Source organism: Suncus etruscus, chromosome 10 (genome assembly GCF_024139225.1).
Source record: "Suncus etruscus isolate mSunEtr1 chromosome 10, mSunEtr1.pri.cur, whole genome shotgun sequence".
Taxonomy (NCBI): domain Eukaryota; kingdom Metazoa; phylum Chordata; class Mammalia; order Eulipotyphla; family Soricidae; genus Suncus; species Suncus etruscus.
In genome coordinates this window covers 34778654-34806297 of record NC_064857.1, presented here as the reverse complement: position 1 = coordinate 34806297, position 27644 = coordinate 34778654, and the positions used below count along the sequence as shown (strand labels likewise).

General features: G+C 44.2%; 2 protein-coding genes across 3 annotated transcripts in view; both read left to right on the top strand.

Annotated features, from left to right (window-relative positions):
- Positions 1-824: 824 nt before the first annotated feature.
- On the top strand, positions 825-1931 carry GJA8 (gap junction protein alpha 8). The gene has a single exon (XM_049781597.1). It carries the CDS (start codon positions 825-827, stop codon positions 1929-1931), a length of 1107 nt encoding a protein of 368 aa, XP_049637554.1.
- A 4193-nt stretch (positions 1932-6124) lies between these two features.
- The window catches only part of LOC126020724 (Golgi pH regulator), a 33568-nt gene continuing 12048 nt past the window's right edge, over positions 6125-27644 (top strand). For both annotated transcript variants that reach the window (XM_049782276.1, XM_049782275.1), the window contains exons 1-8: positions 6125-6281; positions 14246-14305; positions 16280-16383; positions 19524-19630; positions 19974-20075; positions 22854-22974; positions 23831-23911; positions 24806-24915. In XM_049782276.1, coding sequence (XP_049638233.1) covers positions 6240-6281; positions 14246-14305; positions 16280-16383; positions 19524-19630; positions 19974-20075; positions 22854-22974; positions 23831-23911; positions 24806-24915 — 727 coding nt within the window. In that variant the 5' untranslated portion in view covers positions 6125-6239. The remainder of the gene's footprint in view (positions 6282-14245; positions 14306-16279; positions 16384-19523; positions 19631-19973; positions 20076-22853; positions 22975-23830; positions 23912-24805; positions 24916-27644) is intronic.

The window sequence follows — 27644 nt, the reverse complement described above, 5'->3', positions numbered from 1 at the left end:
AGGGCACCTCATCTCATGAATAGCAAGGTAGTCAGGTCAGATTAAATGTAACATAGGTCAAAGGTCTGTCACAAAATAAGTATATTTCCTTCCACTGCCTTTTTTTTTGGGGGGGGGGGGTCATACCCAGCAGCGCTCAGGGGTTACTCCTGGCTCTGTGCTCAGAAATCGCTCCTGGCAGGCTGGGGTGGGGGGGGGGGGGAACGGGACCATATGGGATAACAGAATTCAAACCACCGTTCATCCTGGGTCAGCTGCGTGCAAGGCAAATGCCCTACCGCTGTGCTCTCTCCGGCCCCCTGCCCTTCTAACTTAATACTCATTGGATACCCTGGTTTGGTTGAAACTAAGTTGAGGGCTATTTCATCCATATGGAAGGTGCAGGATACTCAGGTAGCTGATATTATACCTTTAGGAAACTTCATGCCACTTATGGTCTTAGCTAAGCCCATGCGGCCATCAGCTCTTCTTTATGGTCAATCATGAATTATTTGGGATAGAATTCAAGGAATCAAGCACAAATCATTCACTTATCCTTTATATCCTTATCAGGTGAATGGGAACAGGCAGGACGGTAAGTCTCTGGGAAAGCAGAGGAATGGCTGGGACCTAGTGCACTCAGCTGGTGGAAGCAGACTCAGTCCCTGGGACCTGATCTTAGCATACAAAGAGGCAACTGGCTCTAGCAGATACTGCTGGTGGTTGCCTGTTTCAGCACCCCAGAAAGGAGGGGCCTGAAGCAATAAAGGTTTGGGGGAGGCACGCTGAGGTTGTACCAAGGCCCTCATTCTCTGCCTTCTCTCCCTCCTGCAGGAGGGTGAAAGATGGGCGACTGGAGCCTCCTGGGGAACCTCCTGGAGGAGGTGAACGAGCATTCGACGGTGGTGGGTCGGGTGTGGCTCAGCGTGCTCTTCGTCTTCCGCATCCTCATCCTGGGCACAGCGGCGGAGCTGGTGTGGGGCGACGAGCAGACCGACTTTGTGTGCAACACACAGCAGCCAGGCTGTGAGAACGTGTGCTATGACGCCGCCTTCCCCATCTCCCATGTGCGCCTGTGGGTCCTGCAGATCATCTTCGTGTCAGCGCCATCGCTGGTGCTCGTGGGCCACGCGCTGCACCTGCTGCGGGCCCAGCAGAAGCGCCAGGACCAGAGCGGTAGTGGTACCCCGAAGCTGCGGCTGGAAGGGTCCCTGCTGAGGACCTACATCTGCCACGTCATCTTTAAGACCCTCTTTGAGGTGGCTTTCGTGGTGGGCCACTATCTGCTCTACGGCTTCCGAGTCCTGCCCCTCTATCGTTGCAGCCGGTGGCCCTGTCCCAACATGGTGGACTGCTTCGTGTCCCGGCCCACGGAGAAAACCATCTTCATTCTCTTCATGCTGTCAGTGGCCTCTGTGTCCCTCCTCCTCAATGTCACAGAGTTGGGCCACCTAGGACTGAAGAGGGTCTGGGGCACCTTTGAGAGGCGGGAGTCACAGCCCCCTGAGAGGCTCTCTGAGAAGTCCCCAAACTCCATGGCCATCTCCTCTGTCCAAAAAGCCAAAGGTTACCAGGTCCTGGAAGAGAAATTTGTGTCCCACTACTTCCCCCTGACTGAGGTGGGGACAGTAGAAACCAGCCCACTTCCAACCAGGTCTTGCACTCAGATGGAGGACCAGGTAGGCCCAGGTACCCTGAAGGACTTGTCCCAGACTTGCCAGCAGGAGACACTGCTGTTACAGGACAGGGAGTGGCCATCAGAGCAGCAGACAGAGGCTCAGGGGGTTGGGGCAGCAGAGGTTGTGACTCCAGGAGCTGGGAAGGAGTGTGAGGAAGAGCTGCAGGCCAAGAAGCTGCCTCCACTATATTCTGAGCTGAGCCAAGAGGCCTGGGAGTCCCTGAACAGGCCAAGCACTGCCGGCAGGGCCAGACCAGATGACCTCACAGTGTAATTGTGTCAGTGCCAGAAAGGGAAGGAACACTGTGTTCACAGAGGGCAAAACAAGACAGACTGTCTTTTGGGTCCCTCTCACCCCCAACCTTAGTAGGGTGCATGCTTATTGCAAACCTTGGGAGCAGCAGTTCTTGATCTTAGAGCCCTAATGAACCCAGACTCACAGGTCTCCAAGCCAGATGTCCATCGGTCCGTCCGTCTGCCTGCCTGCCTGCCTGCCTGCCTGCCTGCCTGCCTGTCCCTTTCCCATGTCTCCATGAACCGTTCTAATCAGAACCAGAGGTGCCTCCTGGCTCTTTACCCATCTCAGCCAGGCCCTCATCCCAGGACTTCCCTGGCAGATATGTCCCCAGTACAAATGCCTACAAGATGCACAAAGGTGGGTGTTCTCTGTGGAATGGGGGTCCATTCCAGTGCCTGAGAGACCAGGACTCAGGGGCTGCTGACACATGCAAGCAGTGTGCACCAGGTTGCATTGTTCAGCAATCTGATTCTTCAAAGGATGCCAAGAACCTAGACTTTTCAGAGAATTCCCAACATGTTTCATGTTACTAAATTTGAAATCCATCATGTTAAAAACACTGAGCCAGAGAGCAAGCCAGATTTAGCCTGCAGTGGTCCTCAAACTATGGCCCGCGGGCCACATATTGTATTTGTATCTGCTTTGTTTCTTCATTGCAAAATAAGATATATGCAGTGTGCATAAGAATTTGTTCATAAGTTTTGTTTTTACTATAGTCAGACCCTCCAATCGTCTGAGGGACAGTGAACTGGCCCCCTGTTTAATAAGTTTGAGGACCCCTGCGTGGAGCATCCATAGGCTGTATCAGCTTCTATTCATGAGCCTGGCTTCCCTATGGAATTAGATTATTCATGGCCCAAACTCATCTCTGTGATTTCTTCACCTTGTTTCACACATTTGAGAGTGTGTGTTTTAGTTACCAGCTCAGGAAACACATTACCAACAACTTTTCCTTTGGGCTTTGAAGTTGTTGCTTTCACTTCTTTAATAGGTGAGAATTCTGCCCTGGCACTATCAGAGGAAGAGGCACCCTCAAATACCCTCCCTGCACACTGGAAGTTTGAGGTCTAGTCACAGTTTAATGATGGCAGGGTTTTCTTCCTGAAACAAAGTACCGTTTCTTTTCTTGGTCAGCACTCCCCAGCCCAGAACCTGCCCTCTAGAGCATGGCCAGCTCTCTGATCTCTGATCAAGCCAGCTGCCTGATTGCTGCACTGGATTGTCAGGTCTTATTCAGACCCAAGTTATATGTGAAACAGGCCACATAACCACCCAGAGGGGATTGTGTTAACAGGTGTACCAAAGTCCTGTCTAGGTTTGATCCCTGGGAGAGATGAAGGGAGCAAGAAGGGCCTCATATTTTTTCCACTTCTCCCCACAATCTATGTGGGGGGGAGGGCTGAAGGAGGGAGGGGAGAGAGGAAATGAGAAAGGGGGGAGAAAGCAGGAAGGAAGGAAGGAAGGAAGGAAGGAAGGAAGGAAGGAAGGAAGGAAGGAAGGAAGGAAGGAAGGAAGGAAGGAAGGAAGGAAGGAAGGAAGGAAGGGGGAGGGAGGGAGGGAAGAGGAAACAAAAAGGAAGAAGGGAGGGAGGGAGGGAAGGAAGGAAGGGAAGAGAGAAGGAAGGAAAGGAGGGAGGGAAAGAAGAAAAAGGAAAGAAGGAAGGAGCTAAGGGAAGGGAGGGAAGGAAGAAAGGAAGGAAAGAAGGAAGAAAAAAAGGACAGAAGGAAGGAGGGAAGGACAGAGGACGAAAGGAAGGAGGGAAGGAAGGACGGAAGGAAAATGGAAGGATGAAAGGAAGGAGGGAAGGACAGGACGGAAGAGGGACGAAAGGAAGAAAGGAGGGAAGGAAGGAAGGAAGGAAGGAAGGAAGGAAGGAAGGAAGGAAGGAAGGAAGGAAGGAAGGAAGGAAGAAGGGAAGGAAGGAGGGAAGGGGGGACAGAGGGAAGAAAGGGAGAAGAGAGATGAGGAAAGGAAGGGAGGGAAGGAGGGATGAGGGAAGAAAGGGAGGAATGAGAGGAGGGAAGGAGGGAGAGAAAGGAGGGAAAGAAGAAAGGAGGGAAGGACAGGAGGGAAAGAAGGAAGGAGGGAAGGAAGAAAGGAAGGAGGGAGGGAAAGAAGAAAGGAGGGATGGAAGAAGGGAAGGAAGGAAAGGAAGGGAGGGAGGGAGGAAAGAAGGAAGGAGAGAAGGAAGAAGCAAAGGACAGGAGGGAAGGATGGAGGGAAGGGAGACAGGATAGAAGGTAGGAGGAACGGAAGGAGGGATGGAAGGAGGGAAGGAAGGAGGGAGGGAGAGTGGGAGGGAAGGAAAGAGGAAAGAAGAAAATGAGAAAAGGTGAGAGGGAGAATGAAGGGAGAGGGGGAAGGAAAGAAGGAAGGACTCTTTCTTTGTTTTGTGTTTGGGCCATACCCAACAGTGCTCAGAGGTTTCTCCTAGCTCTGCACTGAGAAATCGCTCCTGGGAGGCTTGGGGAACCATATGCTGGGGATTGAATCTGGGTCCCTCCAGGTCAAAAGTGTACAAGGCAAACACACTACTGTTGTGCTGTCACTCCAGCCCCAGGAAGCCATCTTAAACCAGAGCTTCTTGGCCAGAGAGACTTATTCAAGTTTCAGTATACAAGGTATAGCCAAGGAAGGTTGAGTGTGAAGAGAGACACAACACAGAGCTGGTGATATTTAGAAAGATTCCAAACTTAACTGCACATGAATCTAGTCCTACGACAAAAAAATTTCAAAAAGTTGGGAGGTGAGGGAGGTTGAGGGATATAATAGAGGATAAACACTTATGTATGAAATTCTATCAGCAGTATCATAAATCACATTAACTTAATTTTTTTAATTTCTTTTGAAATAAAAAGGAAATTCTGGGTCCAAGTAATAGTACAGTGAGTAAGGCATTTCCCTGATACATAGCTGACTCAGGTTTAATCCGAGGCATTGCATATGATCCCTAGCAAGTGATTCCCGAGCTTAGAGTCAGGAGTAAGCCCTGGGCACTGTCAGGTGTAGGCAATTCTCTAACCCTCAAAAAAGAAAATCCTGCATAGTGATTATTCAGCCACTAGCACAGGCAACTGTGGCAGAACAGGTAGAAAGTAGAAATTGTGTTAATGACAATTCCTGTTTCAATCTTCACATAAACTTGAACAGGGAAACCGTTGTCAGGGTACAGGTGGTCCTGGAAGATAAGGGATACTAACAGTTACTATGAGGGGCTGGATAGAGTGGCAGGGTACTTTCCTTGTACACAGCCATCTCAAGTCGATCCTCATCCCCCCCATATGGTGTCCTAAATAGCCCGAAGTGATTGAGTGCAGGGCCAGGAGTAAATCCTAAGCATACCTGGGTATGGCCCAATAACCAAATTAGAAAAGAGGGAGGTAAACACAGTTCTAAGTAAAAACTAGTCAAGAGACCCATCATGCTGTAAGTAGATAACAAAGTCTGCTCTGTGATTGTCTCAACCCTCAACAAGCCTGGTATAGTCCTTGTGAGACTTTGGGAGATGCAACACCATCAGGGTTCAGTAAGGGCCTGTGGTGCAGAAGCGATAGAGGAAGCAGAATTGACTGCAAAGACACAACAGCTGCTGCAAGAGCTACTGAGAGACAGTGGAGGGCGGAGGGAGATGAGGGCCACCACCTGGAAGGATTCGCTCTGAATCACCTACACATCAACTGCATTGTGATTGGCTTTGAAACACTCTGTAGCAATACTACAAGCATGGCTAAAGTCTAAACTACCTTTTCACTCTGCTCTCAGTGTATAACTGAGGTTGCAATGCCAGGAATATATTTCAACCTTTAGAACACAATGCCTTAACTTTGGGGCTTACTTATTACGATTATCCTCATTCATCTTATTAACCATTACAAAAAAGGAACTGTCACTTAACATGGAAGCTCAAGTCCCACCTCGCCTAGTCGTCCCAGAAATGATAATGCTCCTTTGCCTTAGTTATGCCTTTGGCTTTCCAGGCCATTCATAATTGCCAGAGGTTCCCAGTGAAGTTGCCACCAAGCCCCGCCCCTAAAAAGAAGCCCCGCCCTTCGCCGGAAGCCGAGCGCAAGCCCCGCCCATTCACCCCAGCCTCGGGGCGGGGGAAGGTCCCAGCGCGGCAGCTGATTGGTCGGTTGCGGCGCGGCTTGATGACGTCGATCAGCGGCGCCGCACTGGAGGCTCCCGGGCGAAGGCCGCCTCCGTGAGAGGGCCGATGGCCCCGGTGAGCCCTCGGCTGCGGGACGTGGACGTGGCGGCGGCTCGAGGGCCTCCTTACACTTCGCCATGAGTTTCCTCATCGATTCCGGCATCATGATTACGTCCCAGGTGAGCCGCCGCGTCCCGCCCGTCTCACCGACACCCAGAGCTCAGGGACTGAGCGGAAGTCGCCGCTTCCGGCTCCCTTGGCCCTCGCCCCACCCATACGCTGTTCCCCGCGCTCCGCTCCCCCTCTGCAGGGGCTCGTGGGGCCTCGGCGCTGGGAGCTGCCGCCACAGCTTCCGCCTAATGTCCGACCTGTGCCGCGGACCCCGGCGCCTCAGACGTGCAGCTCCAGGCACTCAGTGCGCCTGCGCGGCGGGGAGGGGCGGGGTTTGCGGCCTTGTCCCGGAACTGCTTCCGGGTCACTTCCGGCTCCTGGCTGCGCTAGTGTTTTTCAACCTTTTTTGTGCCAAGGCACTTTTTTTTTTTTTTAATATCTTTATTTAATACAATTTGATCACAAGCATGATTGTAGTTGGGTTTCAGTCATATAAAGAACACTAGAACACCTCCCTTCACCAGTGCAACATTCCCATCACCAATGCCCCTAATCTCCCATCTTCCTAGACAGGCTTTCTACTACCCTCATTCATTCACATTGTTATGATAGTTGTAGTGTACTTATTTCTCTAACTGCACTCACCACTCTTGTGGTGAGTTTCCTACTGTGAGCTGGGCCTTCCAGCCCTCATCTCTATTGTCTCTTGAGAATTATTACCAAAAGTGTCTTTTTATTTTTCTTAAAACCCATAGATGAGGGAGACTATTCTGCGTCTATCTCTCTCCCTCTGACTTATTTGACTCAGCATAATAGATTCCATGTCCATCCATGTATAGGAATATGTCATGACTTCATTTTTCCTGAAAGCTATTACGAGGCACACCACCATTAGAAAATGTTAAAAGAATGTTAAAAAAAATTAACTCTGTGCCTATATTACTCTATAAAGTAATTCTCTTGAATAGGAGTCAAATAAACACAAATTATTTTATGATTACTTTATTATAAAGTATTTTATAATGATTGGACTATTTGTGAGCTGAAGCCTCATGGTACGGATGAAATTGGAATTTTTCCCACGGCACACTAGTGTGCCGCAGCACAATGGTTGAAAAATGCTGGCTTAGAGTTTGCAGGTGTACCAGTGGAGTTGCCAAGTGGGATTGTCGGATTGGTGAGCTCATGATGACCTCGCCTTTTAACCTCTTTCCCATCTCCTTCCCTGGGGGAAAATTCTCGAGTGTCTGCACCATCAACCGATAGGGAATCCCTAAGACTCATCTTATCAAACATCCTTTCCTCCCAAATCGTTGAGTGTGCTGCTTGCCTTTACTGTGGCCCTCATGAAGTGGCTCAATGTTGTTGTCTTTGTAGGGCTTCTCATTGAACTCATATCATTTATGAGGTTTTAGGTTGTTGTTGTTTTTTCATGACTTTATCAATCCTGTATGTGGAAGTACTCAATAAATGTTTGCTGTACAAGTGCTTATATTAATAGAAGCTTAGAACACCTACTTACTGATCTCCTTACCCCTTCCTCATATTTCAGGCAATTTGAATGGTTTGGTTGCTTGTTTGTTTAAACAAATTTTTTAAATAAACTTTTTTCTTTCTTTGCCAATTATAAATTACAGAAATATGGCTTTATGGGGGGGGCTTTAAGGTGGAGATAGTGAGTATGGGGACTCTTAAGGGGGTAGGAAGAGGAAGAAAAGAAAAAGATTATTACTTTCCCCTTCTATTGCTGCCTCTGTTCCCATTTTTAAGGGTTGCAGTGGGTGAAAAGTCATGAGCATTTGTGACACTGGAGGTTCTGTGTATAGTTTGCAAGGATCCTACCTCAGAATCACATTCCTGGATCTCTGGAGCCTTGTTTTGTGATTCCTTTTTCCTTTGCTTTTTGGGCCAAAACTAGGAGGTGCTCTGGGGACCATATGGGATGCCAGGATTGAACCAGGTTAATTGTGTGCATAGCAAGTGCCCTATCTGCTATCATCCTTCTATCACCAGCCTCTAAGACTTTTAACACAGATATAATTAACTGATAAGTTGAATTAAGAAAGTGGCTTACCAATTACTTATGCCTTACAAACACATAATACTTTCACAACCAAATTCACAGGCACAGTTCACTCAACTTTGCTCTTCTCACTTGGGGAACTAAGGACCTATAGAACCGTTTGGCAGAGTCCACATCCAAATATATAACTACTGCATTTCGGTGACTTACTTATTACTTATGCCTTACAAACACGTAATACTTTCACAATCAAATTCACAGGCACAGTTCACTCAACTTTGCTCTTCTCACTTGGGGAACTAAGGACCTATAGAACCCTTTGGCAGAGTCCACATCCAAATATTTATATGACTACTGCATTTCGGTGACAGTAAAAAAATGTCACTTGAGAAAGGTTTCACTCAGAAAGTAGCACTGCCCTTCCAGACACCTTCTGTCTCATTTTTCTGTTTTCTGTGTTTTATTTTCTGTATAGTATCTTACATTGTTATTTATTTCTTACACTTAAATTCCATTAAATCCAGGATTCCATTTTTCCTGCTCTTTTTCTGTTCCCCCAAAATCTTGATCAGGAATTGACCCTGTCGTAGAAGCCTCCTGTTTTTTTTTTTTAAGAAAAAGCACCCTTGTACTGAAAGGAGATGAAGTGATAGGCATGATTACTCCTCTGTAACAATATTGCAAACCACGGTGTCTGAAAAGTCGGGGAGAAATGGAAGGAGGTAATGTCTGCCCTCTAGGCAGGCAGGGTAGGGGTGGGAGGGAAACTGGGAACATTGGTGGCGGGAAGTGTGCACTGGTGAAGGGGGTTGTGCATTGCATGACTGACCCTCAATCATTAGTAACTTTGTATCTGTGGGAAAATAAAAACAATATTATGAAGAACCTTGTAACCTTGGTGTTTAATGTAATTAATTTTTTAGAAAAAGCACTCCTCTTTAGAGACATCCTTACTCTTCCTATCCTTTTTATATAAATGGCAAGATTTATTAAAATTAAGTATAAAGTTAGATCATTCAAACTTCCTTTAATTCCTTAACATAGCCATGCACTTCTTCCTCCAGATATTTTCATTGTCTCTCCTTTTTCTAGATCTTTCTCCACATCCCACCACTTTTCCTGGCTAATTCCCGCCCAGCCCCAGGTCCGTCCCAGCATGCACATCCAGGCAGCATCTCCCACATTGGACTGGGCTTTCCTGTGATAGCCATAATGCCCTTTGCCCACTTCCTCCAACAGTACCTTCAAGTTCATTTTTAATTACTTGTTTATCTCCTTACAGTCACAAAGCTCCTTGAGCAATTTTATGCTTTTTGCAATACACCATGTATGTTCCTGTTCTCTCTCAGGGACCGGCACTATTAAATATTTGTTAAATGAATCAAAGACTAGAGGGTGATCCAAGGAAAAGATCCTTTCAGGCCTTTAGTAAGTGTCCTGTCATAGCTATTTTCTTATTTGGCTAAGTTTTCATTGTCTGCCTCATGTTTATAAGACCTTTATAGCTTGCTATAGTCAAAAGACTTATTCCCAAGGTCATCTTCTGTCCCAAGATCAAGACTCTTTGGTTAATAACATATTCTTTCTGGGGCCAGAGCAATGGCACAGCAGTGGAACATTTACCTTGCACGCGGCTGGCACATTACAGACCGCAGTTCGATCTCCTGATATCCCATATGCTTCTCCAAGTTAGGAGCGATTTTTGAGTGCATAGCCAGGAGTAACCGCTGAGCATCACCAAGTGTGTCGCAAACAATCCAAAAAATAAATAAATAAAATATTTTTAAGGGCCTAAGTAATAGTACAGTGGGTAGGGAGTTTGCCTTGTATATAGCTGGCTCAGATCCCTTTTATTATTATTATTACTACTACTTTATTTAAGTACCATGATTTACATTGTTACTCATAATACATTTGTTTTTGCCATTTCTTGTTCCAACACCAGTCCTACCACCCTTGTAAAATTCCCTTCACTAGTGTCTCCTAATTCCTACCCATTCCCAAGTCTGCCTGCTTTGATCTAGGTTCTATTTCTGGAACCCCAGGTGGTTCCCCCAAACCCACCAGAAATAATTCCTAAGCACAGAGCCAGGAATAAGCCTTGAGAGCTTCCAGGTTTGGCCCCAAACCCAAAAATAAATAAAATACTCTTTTTTTTTTTTTTTTTTTTTTTTTTTGGTTTTTGGGCCACACCCTGTGACGCTCAGGGGTTACTCCTGGCTATGTGCTCAGAAGTTGCTCCTGGCTTCTTGGGGGACCATATGGGAGCCGGGGGATCGAACCGCGGTCCGTCCTAGGCTAGCGCAGGCAAGGCAGGCACCTTACCTCCAGCGCCACCGCCCGGCCCCAAAATACTCTTTTTTTAGGGACCAAAGCTATAGTATATACCATAGGTAGGACATCAGCCTTGCACTAGGCTAATCTGGATTCAGTCCCTGGCATCCCAAATGTGCCCAAGGCAGCACCAAGACTTCCATGTGTGTGGAGCCAGGAGTAAGCTCTAAGCACAGCCACGTCTGACCAAAAAACTAAAATAAAAAATAAATAGAATACTCTTTTGGTTAGCTGTATACCTCCCTTTTATTTGCAAACACTTGATTTTTTTACCTTCTGTATGCATTTTAGATTCTTTATAAGTTTACCATAACTCATATAAATCTTGAATTAAATGAATTCTCTTATTTTTGAGTTCTTATTCTTTTTTCATATAACCATGCAAAGGTGTGTTTAGACATTTTTTGGTCAATGTGAAAGGACATAATAAGCAATTAAAGATATTTATCTCTATCAGCCTTTCCCTTTTCCTCCGCTGGCTTTTCCTTTCCTTGTCTAAAGTCCCATTTCAGGGCAATTATCTTGGTGATACAGAGTTATTCATGTCCACCATGCACAATACACTTAGTTCAAAATGCCGACCTTCAGCCTTGCCCTATCATAGTGCATGTAAACTTATCCTCTGAACTCTAAACTCAAAGTGCTGACTATTAATGATTTGTAATAATCAGAGGGTCTCCTAGGGATATTTTCTCCTAATCTAGTCTAATCTAATTAGCTTTTCTGTTTACTCTGAATTCATAAATCCAAGCTACTTTCTCAAACCCTCTTGTTTCTTTGCCTATATATAAGCATCTACTCTTGGGTTGCTACTATAATATGGCTGCTACAAGTTCAAGAGTCTGCAGGCTGTTTATAGAGCATCAAACTGCTCTGCAGATGGTCAACTCCATGCATATATGGCTCTCTTAACTCATTGAATGGTTCTGTTCTCAAGTCCCGCCCCCCCCCCAATTTTAATTAGCTACTCAATCCATTTCCTTCATAATTTCCAAGATTTGATCCCTGACACCACAAATGAGGCCTGCCAGGAGGGATCCCTGAGCACAGTACCAGAAGTCAAACTTGAGCACCTCTGGATGTAGCCTTAAAACAAAACATTAGGGGCTGGCGAGGTGGCGCTAGAGGTAAGGTGTCTGTTTTGCAAGCACTAGCCAAGGAAGGACCACGGTTCAATCCCCCAGCGTCCCATATGGTCCCCCCAAGCCAGTGGCAATTTCCGAGTGCTTAGCCAGGAGTTAACCCAGAGCATCAAACGGGTGTGGCCCAAAAAACCAAAAAAAAAAAAAAAATTTAAAGAAAAATAAGAGGCAGTGTCATCTGCTGAAAATCAGGGAAGTGATGAGAGAAAAGGGACTTTGAGGAGAGTGATAAAGATGGGAAGTTATGAGGGAAGTGGAGGAGTGGCTGATTAAAATTTCTGAACAATATAGGAATTAGAGTGGAGTTGTAGTAAAGTGTATATAAAGAGAAGGTTCTATTTAGTGGTGAAAAACAGACAAACCTTAGAACATGGAGTAACTGTCATATCTTCTGCCTCTGATGCCAACTTGAACAAACTAGCAAAGTGGGGCCCTACCGTGTCTTGGACTTATACAAAGGTAGACGCCAAAATGGTAGGTAAGCAGAGAAAGCTTAATGAAGGAAAATAATAAAAATACCTTTCTTGACCCAAAAACCAAATAAAATAAAATAAAATAACCTTCTTGGGGCCTGAGCGATAGCTCAGCGGTAGGGCATTTGTCTTTCATGTGGTTGATCCTGGATGGACCCCAGTTTGATCCCCAGCATCCCATATGGTCCCCCAAGCCAGGAGGGATTTCTGAGCATATAGCCAGGAGTAACCCCTGAGCGTCACCAGGTGTGGCCCAAAAGCCAAACAAAAAAAATATCCTTCTTGGGGCTAGAGTGGTAGTACAGCATGTAGTGAGCTTGCCTTGCACGTGGCTAACCTAGGTTCAGTCCCCAGTATCCCAAGTACCACCAGAAGATCTTCCTGATTGCAAAGCCAGGATTACCCTGAACAATGCCAGTTGTGGCCCAAAAACTCTAAAAAATTTTTAAATATATGTATTCGTCTCTCTACAACCACCTGTCTTTCTGAAGTCCTCTCCACACGAAATTGGTTTGTATAGTTTTTTCAGATGCTCGAAAACAAGAACCAGAGAAAGGGTAGAAGGGTTAAGACACTTGCCATGCACACAGCCAACTGCACTTTAATTCATGGCTCCTCATATGGTCCCACATACCCCACCAAAAATAAGTCCTAAGCACTGCTGGTATGGTCCAACTCATCCACACCCCCAAAACAGGAATTATTCAGTAAGAAGTAAATTTCACTAATGTACTTTAACACCATGTTTAAAAAGTTGTTCATAATAAAATACAGTTGTTTCAGGCATACGATGTTCCAACACTAGTCCCACCACCAGTGTGACCGACATTCCAACACCCATATCCCCCGTTTCTTTCCCACCCTCCAAGCTTGCTCCTTTATGAGACACATAATAAATTTACTTCACATTACTTGCTACAACATAATGGCAAGTGGAACTATCAAACTATAGACCAATAAAAGTCATTTTTTGGTAATTAATTCTTATATCTCACAATGCTGTTCCTAAAGTCATTGAGGAATTACGGGCTGATTGAGCCTTCTGTGTTACTGTCTTCACCCACTGAGCTTAAGGGATTTCTATGCAACTTTGCCATCAAATTTGCTGTGCTTCTATGAAGTTGTAAGCACTGTGAAATTTGGAGGAGTTATCCTTCAGGAGCTGTGGAGCTGGGCCTATTTATATGGAGAAGAGATCAGATGTGCCAGTTCCAGGGCCTAGCCAGAAGGGAGGAGAATCAGCCCATTCCAAAAAGGCCACAGAGTTTGATTGATCTAAAGATCAATCTTTGGAACAGATTTGTGGTTTGGTGACTTGTTCCTGACTAATTTTATTTGCTAACTTCACAGCTCATAAAATGACTTATAATATAGGAAAACTATACAACTTTAAATTTAATCTAACTTGAAACTTGTTCTTCAATATGGATAATTTCACAAACTGAAGAGCATTTCAACATCTACTCTCACTATTGAAAACTTTTATAAGTGGCTCTTATATGGATGAGCATCATCTTAAATCTCTAAGATAAGTTAACTCTCTTGTTAGCAATGATTATAAAATAGTTTATATAGCGGGGCCAGAGAGATAGCATGGAGGTAAGGCGTTTGCCTTTCATACAGAAGGTCATCCGACATCCCATATGGTCCCCGTGCCTGCCAGGAGCAATTTCTGAGCATGGAGCCAGGAATAACCCCTGAGCACTGACAGGTGTGACCCAAAAACCACAAAATAATAATAATAATAATAATAATAATAATAATAATAATAATAAAATAGTTTATATAAGGTAGGTTTTGTTGGTTTGGTTTTTTTTTATTATTATTTTGGGGCCACACCCAGTAACACTTGGGTTACTCCTGGCTCTGTGCTCAGAAATTGCTCGTGGCAGGCTCGGGGGACCATATGGGATGCTAGGAATCGAAACCAGGTCAATTCTGGATCGGTAGCAGGCAAGGCAAATGCCCTACCGCTGTGCTCCCACTCTGGTTCCCCCTATATAAGATATTTCTCAAAATTCATATTAGCATTTTCAGCATATGTTTCCTTTCTCTTCCAGATACTTTTCTTTGGATTTGGGTGGCTTTTCTTTATGCGACAACTATTTAAAGACTATGAGGTAAGAAAAAAAATCATGTATTATGCTAATACTATATGATTTCAATTGTCTTTTAGAAAGAGTGGAGAAGGGACCACACATGGAAGTGCTCGGGGTTTATTCTTGGCTCTGCTGTCAGCTGTCACTACTGGGGGACAGTCTGGTTGGGTTACCTGAGATTAATGAACTTGGTCAGCTACATTCAAAGCAAGTTCCTACCTACTGTACTATCTTTCTGGCCCCTGATTTTAGTCATTGGAAAATAAAAAAAGAAAATGAAAAAAATAAATTTTTATTAAAAAGTAAAGGGGCTAGAGCGATAGCACCATAGTTGGGCATTTGCCTTACATATGGCCAACCCAAGATGGACCTGGGTTCGATTCCCAGCATCCCATATGGTTCCCTGAGCCTCCAGGAGCGATTTCTGAGTACAGAGCCAGGAGTAAACCCCTGAGCACTGCTGGATATGGCCCAAAGCAAAAAAAAAAAAAAAAATCATGGAGTCACAATGGGTAGGGCCTTGTGTGTAGCTGACCTGGATTCAATCCCCAGTGTTCTATGGTCCCCCGAGCCTTCCAAGAGTTCCTGAGTGCAGAGCCAGGAGTAACCCCTGAGCTCTGCTGGATGTGGCCTAAATACAAAAAAAAAAAAGATCATGGTTGGGAACAGAGTAAGATAATATAGGGGATAAGGAATAAGGTACTTGTCTTGGTTCCAGTTCACAAAGCAAAAACAAATAGATCATGTTTGTTTCCAAAATAGAAAATATTTGCCCAAAAAGTACTATTTTCAAATTGGAAAAGATAATTCAGCATAGTTGATTTTTTTTAAAGAAGAAAAGAAGCAACTTATATATAGTCCAAAAGTAATTAATGTCATGATGTAATTAATCATATTAGTGCACACGTCAATAGCAGAGATAGTTTTCTTTGGAAGAAAATTTTATTTAAATTGCCTCAGAAATTTTCCTGTTCATTTCAGTATCTGACCCTCAATTTCAATTGCCTGTCATACATCCGGAGATTCCAGAATGAGTCTGAGATCTGCAAAATATTGAAGAAATTCTTTGAACACTAGTCTTTATAAGTAATATATCACGTGTGTGTGTGTGTGTGTGTGTGTGTGTGTGTGTGTGTGTGTTATTTATTTTTGGGCCACACGAAGATGCTTGTGTTCAGGGGTTACTAACTCCTGGCTCTGTACTCAGGAACCACTCCCTGTGGTGCTCAGGGAACCATATAGGATGCCAGGAATCAAACCTGGATTGGGCACATATAAGGCAAGTGCTTTACCCACTGTGCTATTGCTCCAGCCCATATATTTTTGTGTATATGTGTGTATATATTAAGAACTTTTAGGGGCCAGAACTATAGTACAGTGGGGAGGGCACTGGCCTTGCAATCAGCTGACCCGATTTAGTCCCTGGCATCCTATGTGGTCCTCCTACCATCACCAGGGATAATACCTGAGTACAGAGCCAGGAGAAACTCCTGAGCACTGCTGGTTATGGCCCAAAAATAAGTGAAAAAGAAGCTGTTAAGTGCTATTAACCTCTGACTTCATCTTCATGTGCTGTCAGTTCTCCATCCACAAGAAGATGCTAATAGTGATCCATAGTTCAGAAGCATTACGTACTTTCACTTACTTCTTTAGCACCAAACTAATGACTATTGTTGCTTCTGTCTCCAGTGACTCAAGGATTCCTTTCAAATAAGATTACTGACTCTTGCCAGAAGGTGATTGGTTCAATGTTTGAAATAGGATGTTGGGTTATGAGAGATAGCACAGCGGTAAGGCATTTGCCTTAGATGCAGAAGGACGGTGGTTTGAATCCTGGCATCCCATACGGTCCCCCGAGCCTGCCAGGAGCAATTTCTGAGCATAGAGCCAGGAGTAACCCCTGAGCGCTGCCGGGTGTGACCCAAAAACCATTAAAAAAAAAAAAGAAGAAAGAAAATAGGATATGATTTTCAGTGTCTTAATTGGTTTTTGCAGGTTCGTCAGTATGTCGTACAAGTGATCTTCTCTGTCACTTTTGCATTTTCTTGCACCATGTTTGAGCTCATCATCTTTGAGATCTTAGGTGTACTGAACAGCAGGTGAGTGGGGTACTTGGCTCTCTTTCTAAAGAGAGCTATTACTTTATTACTTGTTTTTGTTTTGTTTTGGTTTGGTTTGGTTTGGTTTTTAAGTTACACCCAGCAGCGCTTAGGGGTTACTCCTGGCTCTATGCTCAGAAATCGCTCCTGGCAGGCTGGGGGACCATATGGGATGCCGGGATTCGAACCACCGTCCTTCTGTATGCAAGGCAAATGCCCTACCTCCGTGCTATCTCTCCAGACCCTATTACTTGCTTTATAGTAAACAACTTAACCTGAATTCCTTGGTTAAGCAAAGTTCACCATGTCATTTGCCTAGTCTCAGTAACTGTCATCACAGCAAATACGGGCCTCAAATACCTAATAATGGGGTTTGACAGAATTGTAAAATAGTAGTGTTCAGTTTTATTTTTCTCAGCTACTCACTGACCATATATATCCTAGTAATACCCCATCACATTGTTCTAGGCAGCTTAAAAGCCTTTCTTCTCACACTATGAGCTGGGACCTTCTTGGGCCACATGGCGGATGTAGGATCAAAAAAATTTGTCAACAATGAAAGGGTCTACACTCATCATGATAAAATATGGATTCAAAATAAAAAATGTAGTGAACTTGAAGTATTTCCGACTGGCACTTCTTGGGTAAAAAATGGTTTCAAATGGAGGAAGTTTAAGAAACTCAGCCTTAATGTAGTCTCCAAAGCTCTTCCTCTCCCTCTCTTCAACAACCAGCATGTTGATTTCATAAAAGATCAATCCAGGGTACCTCCTGCTGGGACTGGAGCAATAGTACAACATAGAGGCTTTTGCCTTGTACATGGCTGACCAAAGTTCAATCCCTGGCATCCGGTATGGTCCCCAAAGCCCACCAGGAGTGATTCCTGAGTGCAGTGACCCTGAGCATTGCTTTGTGTAGCAAAAAAAAAACAAAAACAAACAGACCAAAAAAAAAAAAAAAGTACCTTTTAGACTTTTCTTGTCTGTTTGTTTAATCACTACAGGGAAAAATCTTTAAAAAAATAAATTGTGAGGGCTGAGAGATAGCATGAAGGTAGGGCATTTGCCTTGTATGCAGAAGGGTGGTGATTCAAATCCTGGCATCCCATATGGTCCCCCGAGCCTGCCAGGAGCGATTTCTGAGAGTAAAGCCAGTAGTAACCCCTGAGTGCTGCCGGTGTGACCCAAAACCAAAATAATAATAATTTAGTAATAATAATGTGTGAACCAAAGCATTAGGACAGCAGGAAAGGTGATAGTCTAACACACAGTTGGCACCGGTTCAATCTCTAGCACCGCATAGGATCCCCTAAGCTCCACCAGGAGTGACCCCAGAGTCAAACCAAGAGTAAATAAACCCTAAACACCACCAGATATAGTGCCAACAAATTTAATCTTTTTTTTGGGGGGTGGGAGGGGTTTTGGGTCACACTTGGCAGTGCTCAGGGGTTACTCCTGACTCTGCTCAGAAATCACTCCTGGCAGGCTTTGGGGACCATATGGGATGCTGGAATTCAAACCACAAGCCGTCCTGGATCGGCTACGTGCAAGGCAAATGTCTTACTGCTGTGCTATCTCTCTAGCCCAAATTTTATCTTTTTAAATTAAAGTTGCTTTTTTGTTTTTTTGTTTTTTTTTTTTTGGCTTTTGGGTTACACCCAGCAGTGCTCAGGGGTTACTCCTGGCTCTACGCTCAGAAATCACGCCTGTCAGGTTCAGGGGACTATATGGAATGCTGGGATTCAAACCACTGTCCTTCTGCATGCAAGACAAATGCCCTACCTTCATGCTATCTCTCCGGGCCCATAAAGTGGTATTTGACTTTAGTCAGGAGTCAGTATTGAGCTAGGATACAAAATCACTAGAGATGTGACCCTAGAAACATAATCCTGTCACACAAAAAAATTTTTTAACAGTCAAGACAAGCAAATGCCCTACCACTGCACTATAGCTCCATGTATGCCCATTCTAAACTCTTTTTTTATTTTATTTTTTATTTTTGGGTCACACCCGGCAGCGCTCAGGGGTCATTCCTGGCTCTACGCTCAGAAATCGCTCCTGGCAGGCTCGGGGGACCGTATGGGATGCCGGGATTCGAACCACCAACCTTCTGCATGCAAGGCAAATATTTGCCTTATGTTCATGCTATCTCTCCGGCCCCCATTCTTTTTTATTTTTCTGGCCCCCATTCTTAACTCTTATCATCATAACCTAGAAGTCTGATTGCTATATAAGTGAAGGTCAGCAGACATTTTTTCAATAAAAGACAATATATTCAGTAGTGAATATATTAGGATTTGTGGGCTGTACCTTTCCTGTCTCACTCTGCTGTTGGAAGAACAGGTACCCTTGGTGTTGCCCCCAATCTGTGGAGTGTAGAAAGAGTTATATTGCAGACTGTCTAAAATCAAAGCTGATTTGGGTTTGGCCCAAAAATCAAAAATAAATAAGTGCACAGCCATGAGTGTGACCCATAAGCATCTCTAGTTGTGGCCCCAGAAAACTTATTGTAAAAAATTTAAAGCATATTTTAATCAATCAGTAAAGTATATTTTATATGTAGTAATGAAAGTAGTCATACAGATTTGATGACTTTGTACTTGGGGTCAAGTACAGCAGGTAGGGCATTTGCCTTGCACACAGTCAACATAGATTCAATCTCAATATCTGATATGATCCCTGAGCCTTACAGGAGTAAACACAGAGCCAGGAATAAGCCCTGAGAACTGCTGGGTGTGGTCCAGAAACAAACCAACCCCTAAAAATTAGATGTTTAATTATATTGAGTATAATACCAAAGAAATATCTCTGGGTCTTTATAACACTTTATTGTTACTTTACTGTTAACTCTTCTTTCCTTTTTGGATTTGTTGGGGGCTACAATAGCTAGTACTTGGGTACTACTTCTGGCTTTGCCTGGGGGTTACTCGCAGGAGTGCTCAGGGAACCATGTAGTGGAGGAGACTGAACTGGGTTCCAGTCCCAGCATTTCGTATGATCCCTTGAGTCCTACCAGGAGTCATTCCTGAATGCCAAGTCATTCCTGCACATTGCCGGGGCATGGTTCCCCCGTCCCCCTAAAAAAATGAAAGTTGCTGCTCACTACCCACTTATACTGCTATTCTTTGATATTCATTTCAGCTCCCGTTACTTTCATTGGAAAATGAACCTTTGTGTAATCCTTCTGATCCTCGTGTTCATGGTGCCTTTTTACATCGGCTTTTTTATTGTAAGCAACATTCGACTATGTGAGTATTTTACCCCCTCATGTCAGCGCATAGACTGAAAAGGATTTTCTTGGATATTGCTGCCGTGGGTTGATTGGTGGCATCTGAAGAGGTCAGCATGAAATAAGTACTGAATGGATGGCTCAGTTGCTTTCCTTTGGCCACTTCTGTTTTTGTACTGTCTACTCTAATGTTCAGCCACTTATCTCTAATGGTAATAAGGTTATTACCATTATTAAAAATAATATTGTCATGTCTTGCTGCCAAGTGAACAAGCCAACCAAGAACTGATTAACTTTTCCCAAATCTTTATGTGTTTCTCACATGTGGATTTACCCTTACAGACTTGTCTCTTCTTTCTTAGTGCAGAAACGGCGACTGCTTTTTTCCTGTCTCTTATGGCTGACCTTTATGTATTTCTTCTGGAAACTAGGAGATCCATTTCCTATTCTCAGTCCAAAACATGGTGAGTACATTTTTGTAGGAAAGGGAACAGATTGTAATGTTCTAATTTTGAAAAATTGCCTTATTCTGAACTGAGTTTTCTTTTCATCTAGAAGGTAAAATAATTACTGGTTTTGGAGAAAACTTCTATCATTTTATGGCAGGAATTGTTTATATGGTTAGTGAATAACCTCAATTTAATTTCTGGATCTTATATGGAAAATTATGGAAATGCATTTATATGTGTATCTGGAGGTGGGGAAATCTGTAAATCAGATTTCCAAAGAGATATCTGAGCCCAACTCAAAAAATTATCTTTAGAGAATATTTGTATTTGGGTGTTGGTTTGTTGTTTTTGTTGTTGTTATTTGCTTTCTGGGCAAATAGTGGTACTCAGTTACTCTTGGCTCTGCACTAAGGAATTATTCCTGGTAGGCTCAGGGGACCATATAGAATGCCAGGATCGAAGTATGCAAGGCAAGTGCCCTATGTATTGTACTATTGCTCTGGCCTGAACATTTGGATTTGGAGAAATGTGGTAACAAGATAGAGTTAGTAAAGAAAATCTTTCTAGGGATATAGTCTAGCAATAATAAATATACTGAAGCTTACTAAAAGAATATGTATCTCACTATCCTACTACATCCGAGTACTTAAATTAGAAAGCAGAATCGAGGGGACTGGAGCAATAGTACAACGGTTAAGCATTTGCCTTTTATGTAGACAACCGGGCTCAATATCCAACATCCCATATGGTCCTTGGGAGTAATCCATGGTAAAATGGAGTCAAGTGAGATAGTAAATATGTTAAGCTGGAAGGGATCTCTGTGTGAGCCAGAGATAGACCACTGTGGAAATTTTCTGGAAAAAATGGAAATAAGGATTACCTTCATAGAAGTGCTGCTGAGATTAATTTGAAAATATCTGTAAAGTATTTTTTTCTTTTTTGGTTTTTGGGTCACACCCGGCAGTGCTCAGGGGTTACTCCTGGCTCCATGCTCAGAAATCGCTCCTAGCAGGCTTGGGAGACCATCGGGATGCCGAGATTCGAACCAATGACCTTCTGCATGAAAGGCAAACGCCTTACCTCCTTGCTATCTCTCCAGCCCCTGTAAAGTATTTTCAACCAAAAAAATGTTGATAAGATATGCTATCTTAAAGTAGAAGTAAAGAGGACATTTCATTATTTTTTTTGTTTTGTTTTTATTTTGTTTTGGGCTACACCCGATAGCTCAGGGTTAACTCCTGACTCTGCGCTCAGAAATTGCTCCTGCCAGGCTCTGGGGACCATATGGGGTGCCAGGGATTGAACCTGAGTCAGTCTCAGGTCGGCTGCATGCAAGGTGTGCACACACTACTGTGCTATCACTCCGGAAAATAATAAAAAATAATTCAGCGGGGCCAGCAAGGTAGCGCTAGAGGTAAGGTGTCTGCCTTGCAAGTGCTAGCCAAGGAAGAACTGTGGTTTGATCCCCGGTGTCTCATATGGTCCCCCCCCCCCAAGCCAGAGGCAATTTCTGAGCGATTAGCAAGGAGTAACCCCTGAGCATCAAATGGGTGTGGCCTGAAAAACCAAAAAAAAAGAAAGAAAGAAAGAAAGAAATTCAGCAGAGGTGACTCCATTTGATGCAGGGACTCCCTTGCTGAGGGACTGATATGTAGGTTGTGATCTAAAAGGCAATACCAGTAATGGACCAGTAAGAAAACACAGAGCTATTTTAAAGTAGAAAAGACCTTGTCTTTTAGGCTCAGTACAGGACAGATTGGAAACGTGGTAAAATAGTTTCATTGTAGTGACTAAGAGGGTGATGATGTTATTTTCTAAGCCAGATGGTATGAAAGAAAGATCATTTCAACTTGGGTTATGTTAAATTTGTGTTGCTAATACACAACCCAGAGATGTTTACTAGAAAGTTGACAGGAGACATTTCAGGAATTAAGAGGAAATTTTGGATATGTCATTCGTCCTAGAGGTTAATCTAAAAGAGTCAACATCACCAACTAAAATGTCATGCTGTGAACCTAAGGAAACTAGTGAGATCATCCAAAGGAAAATATATAGACTGCAGTGAAAGAAAATTCAGCAGAGCAAAAAGTAGAGCAGACAAGGCAACTTGAGGGGCCAAAACAATAGCACAGCTGGTAGGGCATTTGCCTTGCATGTGGCCATCCCAGGTTCGATCCTTGGTATCTCGTATGATCCCCGAGTCCTCTAGGAGTAATTCCTGAGCACAGAGCCAAGATTAACCCCCACCCCTTAGCACTGGCAGTTGTAGCCCCAAAAGAGGAAAGGGATGGAAGGCAACTAGAAAACTAAAGGAGAAAATTCAGAGAAATGATGGTAAGGAAGCCAATAGAGGAAATAATTTTTTTGTTTGTTCATGGTGGGGAAGCCACACCTGTCAGTGCTCAGGGGTTATTCCTGGCTCTGTGCTCAGGAATCATTATGACAGGATCAGGGAACCAGGTGGTGTGCAAAAGATCAAACCCTGATTGGCTGCATACAAGGCGAACACCCTATCCAGTGTGCCATATCTCTGGCTCAAAGGCAATAGAGTCAAAAAAAATCAATAAAACAAGAACTGAAGATGTTGCTGAATTTTGAAATTAGAAGAAAGTTCATGGTCATGTTCAAGTGAGAGTTATAAGTCCCCAGCTTTGGAGCTTGACTATATTGGAATCCTGGCTGCTGGTGAAGAGTTATGTGGCTTTCTTTTGTTCATAATCTCTCTGTTCCTTCATTGTTGCATATGTGGAGTGAGCTTTTGCACACTTTTGATGGTGCCTTTGATGTTTTTAGGGATCTTATCCATAGAGCAGCTTATCAGCCGGGTCGGTGTGATTGGGGTGACTCTCATGGCACTTCTTTCTGGATTCGGTGCTGTCAACTGCCCTTACACGTACATGTCCTACTTCCTCAGGTAACGGGCATCTTCTTGCTTTACTCCCCTCCTCCCATTTCTTTTTAATAATGGTCACTTTGTGCCACAGCCATTCCTTAGGTATTAGAGCCACTGACTTTTTGTTTGCTTTTGTCCTGGTAGGCATTGACCTAAGATTCTTTCTAAATAAGCCTTTACCATTTATATTGCTTGCCCTTATTATTTGTCCTACATTTAGTTTTAAGACGGCAGTTTTAGTCTGACCCTTTCCACTCCCTCCATACCTCCTCCTCTTAAAGCCTTTTCCAGTGAACAGTGTGAACTAATTCCAGCCTCAGAAATCAGTGTCTCCCAAATTTAGAGCAGCAGAGTCAAAATGCCAGATTAAAATGTGTGCTTACACAGGTCTGACTGGAAAAAGCAAAGAAAGGGGCCAGAGAAATAACATGGAGGTAGGACATTTGCCTTGCATGCAGAAGGTCGGTGTTTCAAATCCCAGCATCCCATATGGTCCCCTGAGCCTGCCAGGAGCGATTTCTGAGCATAGAGCCAGGAATGATCCCTGAGCACTGCCAGGTGTGACTCCAAGACTAAAACGAAAAAAAGAAAAAAAAAAAACAAAAAAGAAAAAAAAAAAAAAAAAGTAAAGAAAGTCTGGCAGAGAGCAGAGAGTTAGCTGCCTCTCACTTACACCCTAGAAGTCTTAGCTTTACTCACCCCTAAATCTGTTAAACTCTATTGGTAAAACCAATCTTTTATTGTGGTTTTCATATTCCCTAGAAAATGACAAATTCTGAGTTACTGAGTAACAAATCGAGGTTGTGTGTTTCTCCAATTGTATTGTGCACAAGGCTTGGACTCCAAAATGTAGCTGTTCTGTTTGTTCTTATTATAGGAACGTGACTGACACCGATATCCTCGCCCTGGAACGGCGATTGCTCCAGACCATTGACATGATCATAAGCAAGAAGAAAAGGCAAGCTAATGTCACATAAAAAACTCATCCTTTTTTTTTTTTTTTTTTTTTTTTTTTTTGGTTTTTGGGCCACACCCGTTTGACGCTCAGGGGTTACTCCTGGCTATGAGCTCAGAAATTGCCCCTGGCTTGGGGAGACCATATGGGACGCCGGGGGATCGAACCGCAGTCCGTCCTACGCTAGTGCTTGTAAGGCAGACACCTTACCTCTAGCGCCACCTTCCCGGCCCCATGAAAACTCATCCTTGATGGCCAGAAAGATAGGACAGGGCGAAGGCACTCGTCTGGACTTCACTGTCCAGAGCACAGAGTTAAGATAGGCTCCTATGCACTGCAGTGTGGCCACAATTTTTTTTTTTTTTTTTTTTTTTTTTTAGTTTTTGGGCCACACCCGGCGATGCTCCTGGCTGTCTGCTCAGGACTAACCCCTGTCTCCTGGCAGGCACGGGGGACCATATGGGACACCGGGACTCGAACCAACCACCTTTGGTCCTGGATCAGCTGCTTGCAAGGCAAAGCCGCTGTGCTATCTCTCCAGGCCCTGCCACAATTTTTTTTAAAGGGGCTGATAACTGCATTTTTACAAATTTTGTTTATTTTAATCCATCGTTTTTTTCTTTTACATGAGTGAATATTAGTACAGGTTCTTAAAATGCAGTAAGGCTAGAGAGATAAATAGTACAAGAGCTAAAATGTCTGCCTTGTACATGCTGACTCCGTACAAATCCCCAGGACCAAGCCCCACCAAGAATGACCCCTTAGCAGAGCCATAAATAGGTCCTGAGTACTGTTAGATGTGACCTAAAACCAAAACAGAACAAAACAAGCAAAGTAGATGATTGGACCAAAATGTCGTGCTTTCTTGCTGAGATTTCATGGTTTAATTTCTTCCAGGATGGCCATGACACGGAGAACTATGTTCCAGAAGGGCGATGTGCATAACAAGCCTTCAGGATTTTGGGGGATGATAAAAAGCGTCACCACTTCAACCCCAGGAAGTGAAAGTATCCTTTATCCCTTTGTGTGATTCTTTTTTTTTTCCAAGGCAAAAAAAAATAAATAACTTTGGGAAGCCGGATAGGTAGAGCATTTGCCTTGTACTTGGCCGACCCAGGTTCGATCCCTGGCATCCCATATGGTTCCCCCCAGCCTGCCAGGAGCGATTTCTGAGCACAGATAGGAGTAACCCTGAGTGCTGCAAGGTGTGGCCCCAACCCTCCTCCCCCAAATGTAACATTGGGCCAAGGGCAGAAGAAAGTAAAATTGGCCTCAAACCTTCTGAGGGTTACACAACTGCATCCTATCCTAGGTGGCTGAGCTGCCTAGAAAATGTACAACACTGTCTCCATCAACAGAGAGGATCATGGAATCATTGTCTTTGGGCCACAGGACTCCTACCTACCAAGGCAGATTTCCACTTTAGAGATTAGAGAATAGACAGAGAAGTTAGGTCATGCTGGGCTTTGTAGCAAAAATGAGGCTGTAGCTACAGTCTCTTGGTTTTTTTTGTTTGTTTGTTTTTGTTCTTTGTTTGTTTGTTTTTCAAACTATCTCCTACCAGCAAGGGTCCCCAAAGGGCTGGAATGGAGTCTATGGATGGCAAGTGGAGGCCTACTTCAGTACTGGATCACCTAGTCCCTGGCTGGACCTGGTAGCTCACAGCATTGCTAATCTGCTAATCGTGGTAGAGGACTTCAGATTCACTCAGCCAGAGTCTAATATCATCAGGAGGGACTCCCAGATCTCCTGAGCACTCCTGAGCCCACCCCTCAAACTATCCCTAAACATTATGTCTCTATAACATTAGCAAGCTCCTTTCAAAATCATTTCTAAGCCAAGTTTGAGCATTTAGTTTAGAGAATTCTTGATTTAAAGAACCAAGATTGGATTAATGGCTTATTTTTAGTTACACTGATGTCAGGTTTTGTTTTTTTTTGTTTGTTTGGTTTCTTTGTATTTGGGGGGGGGGGTTGTGTGTGTTTTTTGTTTGTTTTTTGCTTTTGGGTCACACCCGGCAGCACTCGGGTTACTCCTGCCTCTCTGCTCAGAAATTGCTCCTGGCAGGCTCAGGGGACCATATGGGATGCCAGGATTCAAACCACCCTCTGTTCGAATCAACTGTGTGCAAGGCAAACACCTTACGATGTGCTGTCTCTCTAGCCCAGTAGGTAATGATGTCAGTTTTAAACTCACTCTCAAACTAAGTGACTCTCTGTGGCTAGTAGAGTATCAAATGGAAGTTGGGGTCTAACTTGAGTGCATCCGTTTCCTGTTTTCTTCTCTGGCCTGAAAAAATTCAAGTTTCCTTTTACTTCAGTCAGATGAAAAAGACTACAGTCTGAAACATATGGCACAATCTTGTAGTCTTGAGTGCTGATAAGAATTAGACAAAAGAGGGGCCGGAGAGATAGCATGGAGGTAAGGCATTTGCCTTGCATGTAGAAGGTCGGTGGTTCGAATCCCGGCATCTCATATGGTCCCCCGAGCCTGCCAGGAGCAATTGCTGAGCATGGAGCCAGGAGGAACCCCTGAGCACTGCTGAGTGTGACCCAAAAACAAACAAACAAACAAAAAAATTAGACAAAAGAGGCCAAAGACACTGAACAGAGATAAGGCACTTGCCTTGCTTGCAGCTGACAGCAGGGATCCTCGACACAGAGAGTCCCCTGACCACAGCCAAGGTCACTCCTGAGCACACCAGGAACACCACTGGGTATAGCCCAAAAAAGCAAACACAAAGTGTTAGAAAAAAAGAAAGTGACTTTAGAAAAGCAGAGAAAGGGGGCCGGAGAGATAGCATGGAGGTAAGGCGTTTGCCTTTCATGCAGAAGGTCATCGGTTCGAATCCCGGCATCCCATATGGTCCCCCGTGCCTGCCAGGAGCAATTTCTGAGCATGGAGCCAGGAGTAACCCCTGAGCACTGCCGGGTGTGACCCAAAAACCACCAAAAAAAAGAAAGAAAGAAAAGCAGAGAAAGAATGAATTTAGGTTACTTGAATCAAGCAATATTTTGCTTGTCTCCTATTTCCAGGTTTAGTGCAAACAGATAAGTGGTATTCAGAGTATAGCCTCTCTCAAGACACTTTGCAACAGTCAGGGAAGAAGCAGATTCTCTAGAAGATGGTGTATTTACTGATTTTACTCTTTAGAAATTTATAAAACGTTGGCTGGAGAGATAGAACAGCTAGTGGGGCACTTGCCTTGCATATGGCCCTGTAGAAGGTTCAATCCCCGGCACTCCATATGGTACCTTGGTTGCTACCAGGAAGCTGTTCTGAATCAGCATTCCTAGAGGCCAGAGCAATAGCACAGCAGTTGGGCATTTGCCTTGTACTCGGCCAACCCAGGAAAGTACCCTGGTTTGATTCCCAGCATCCCATATGGTTTTCCGTGCCATGCCTGCCAGGAGCAATTTCTGATCGCAGAGTAACCCCTGAGTGTCACTAGGTATGACAAAAAAAAAATTGAATAGCATTCCTACCTAGGTAACAGGAAATTGAAAGTATAGGCATTTCCTAGGATTCACTATAGGAAAATAACCAAAATCTTAGCTATCTTTTGTTTTGTTTTGTTTTGTTTTTGGGCCACACCCAGTGACGCTCAGGGGTTACTCCTGGCTATGTGCTCAGAAGTCGCTCCTGGCTTGGGGGACCATATGGGACGCCGGGGGATCGAACCGCGGTCCGTCCTAGGCTAGCGCAGGCAAGGCAGGCACCTTACCTCTAGCGCCAC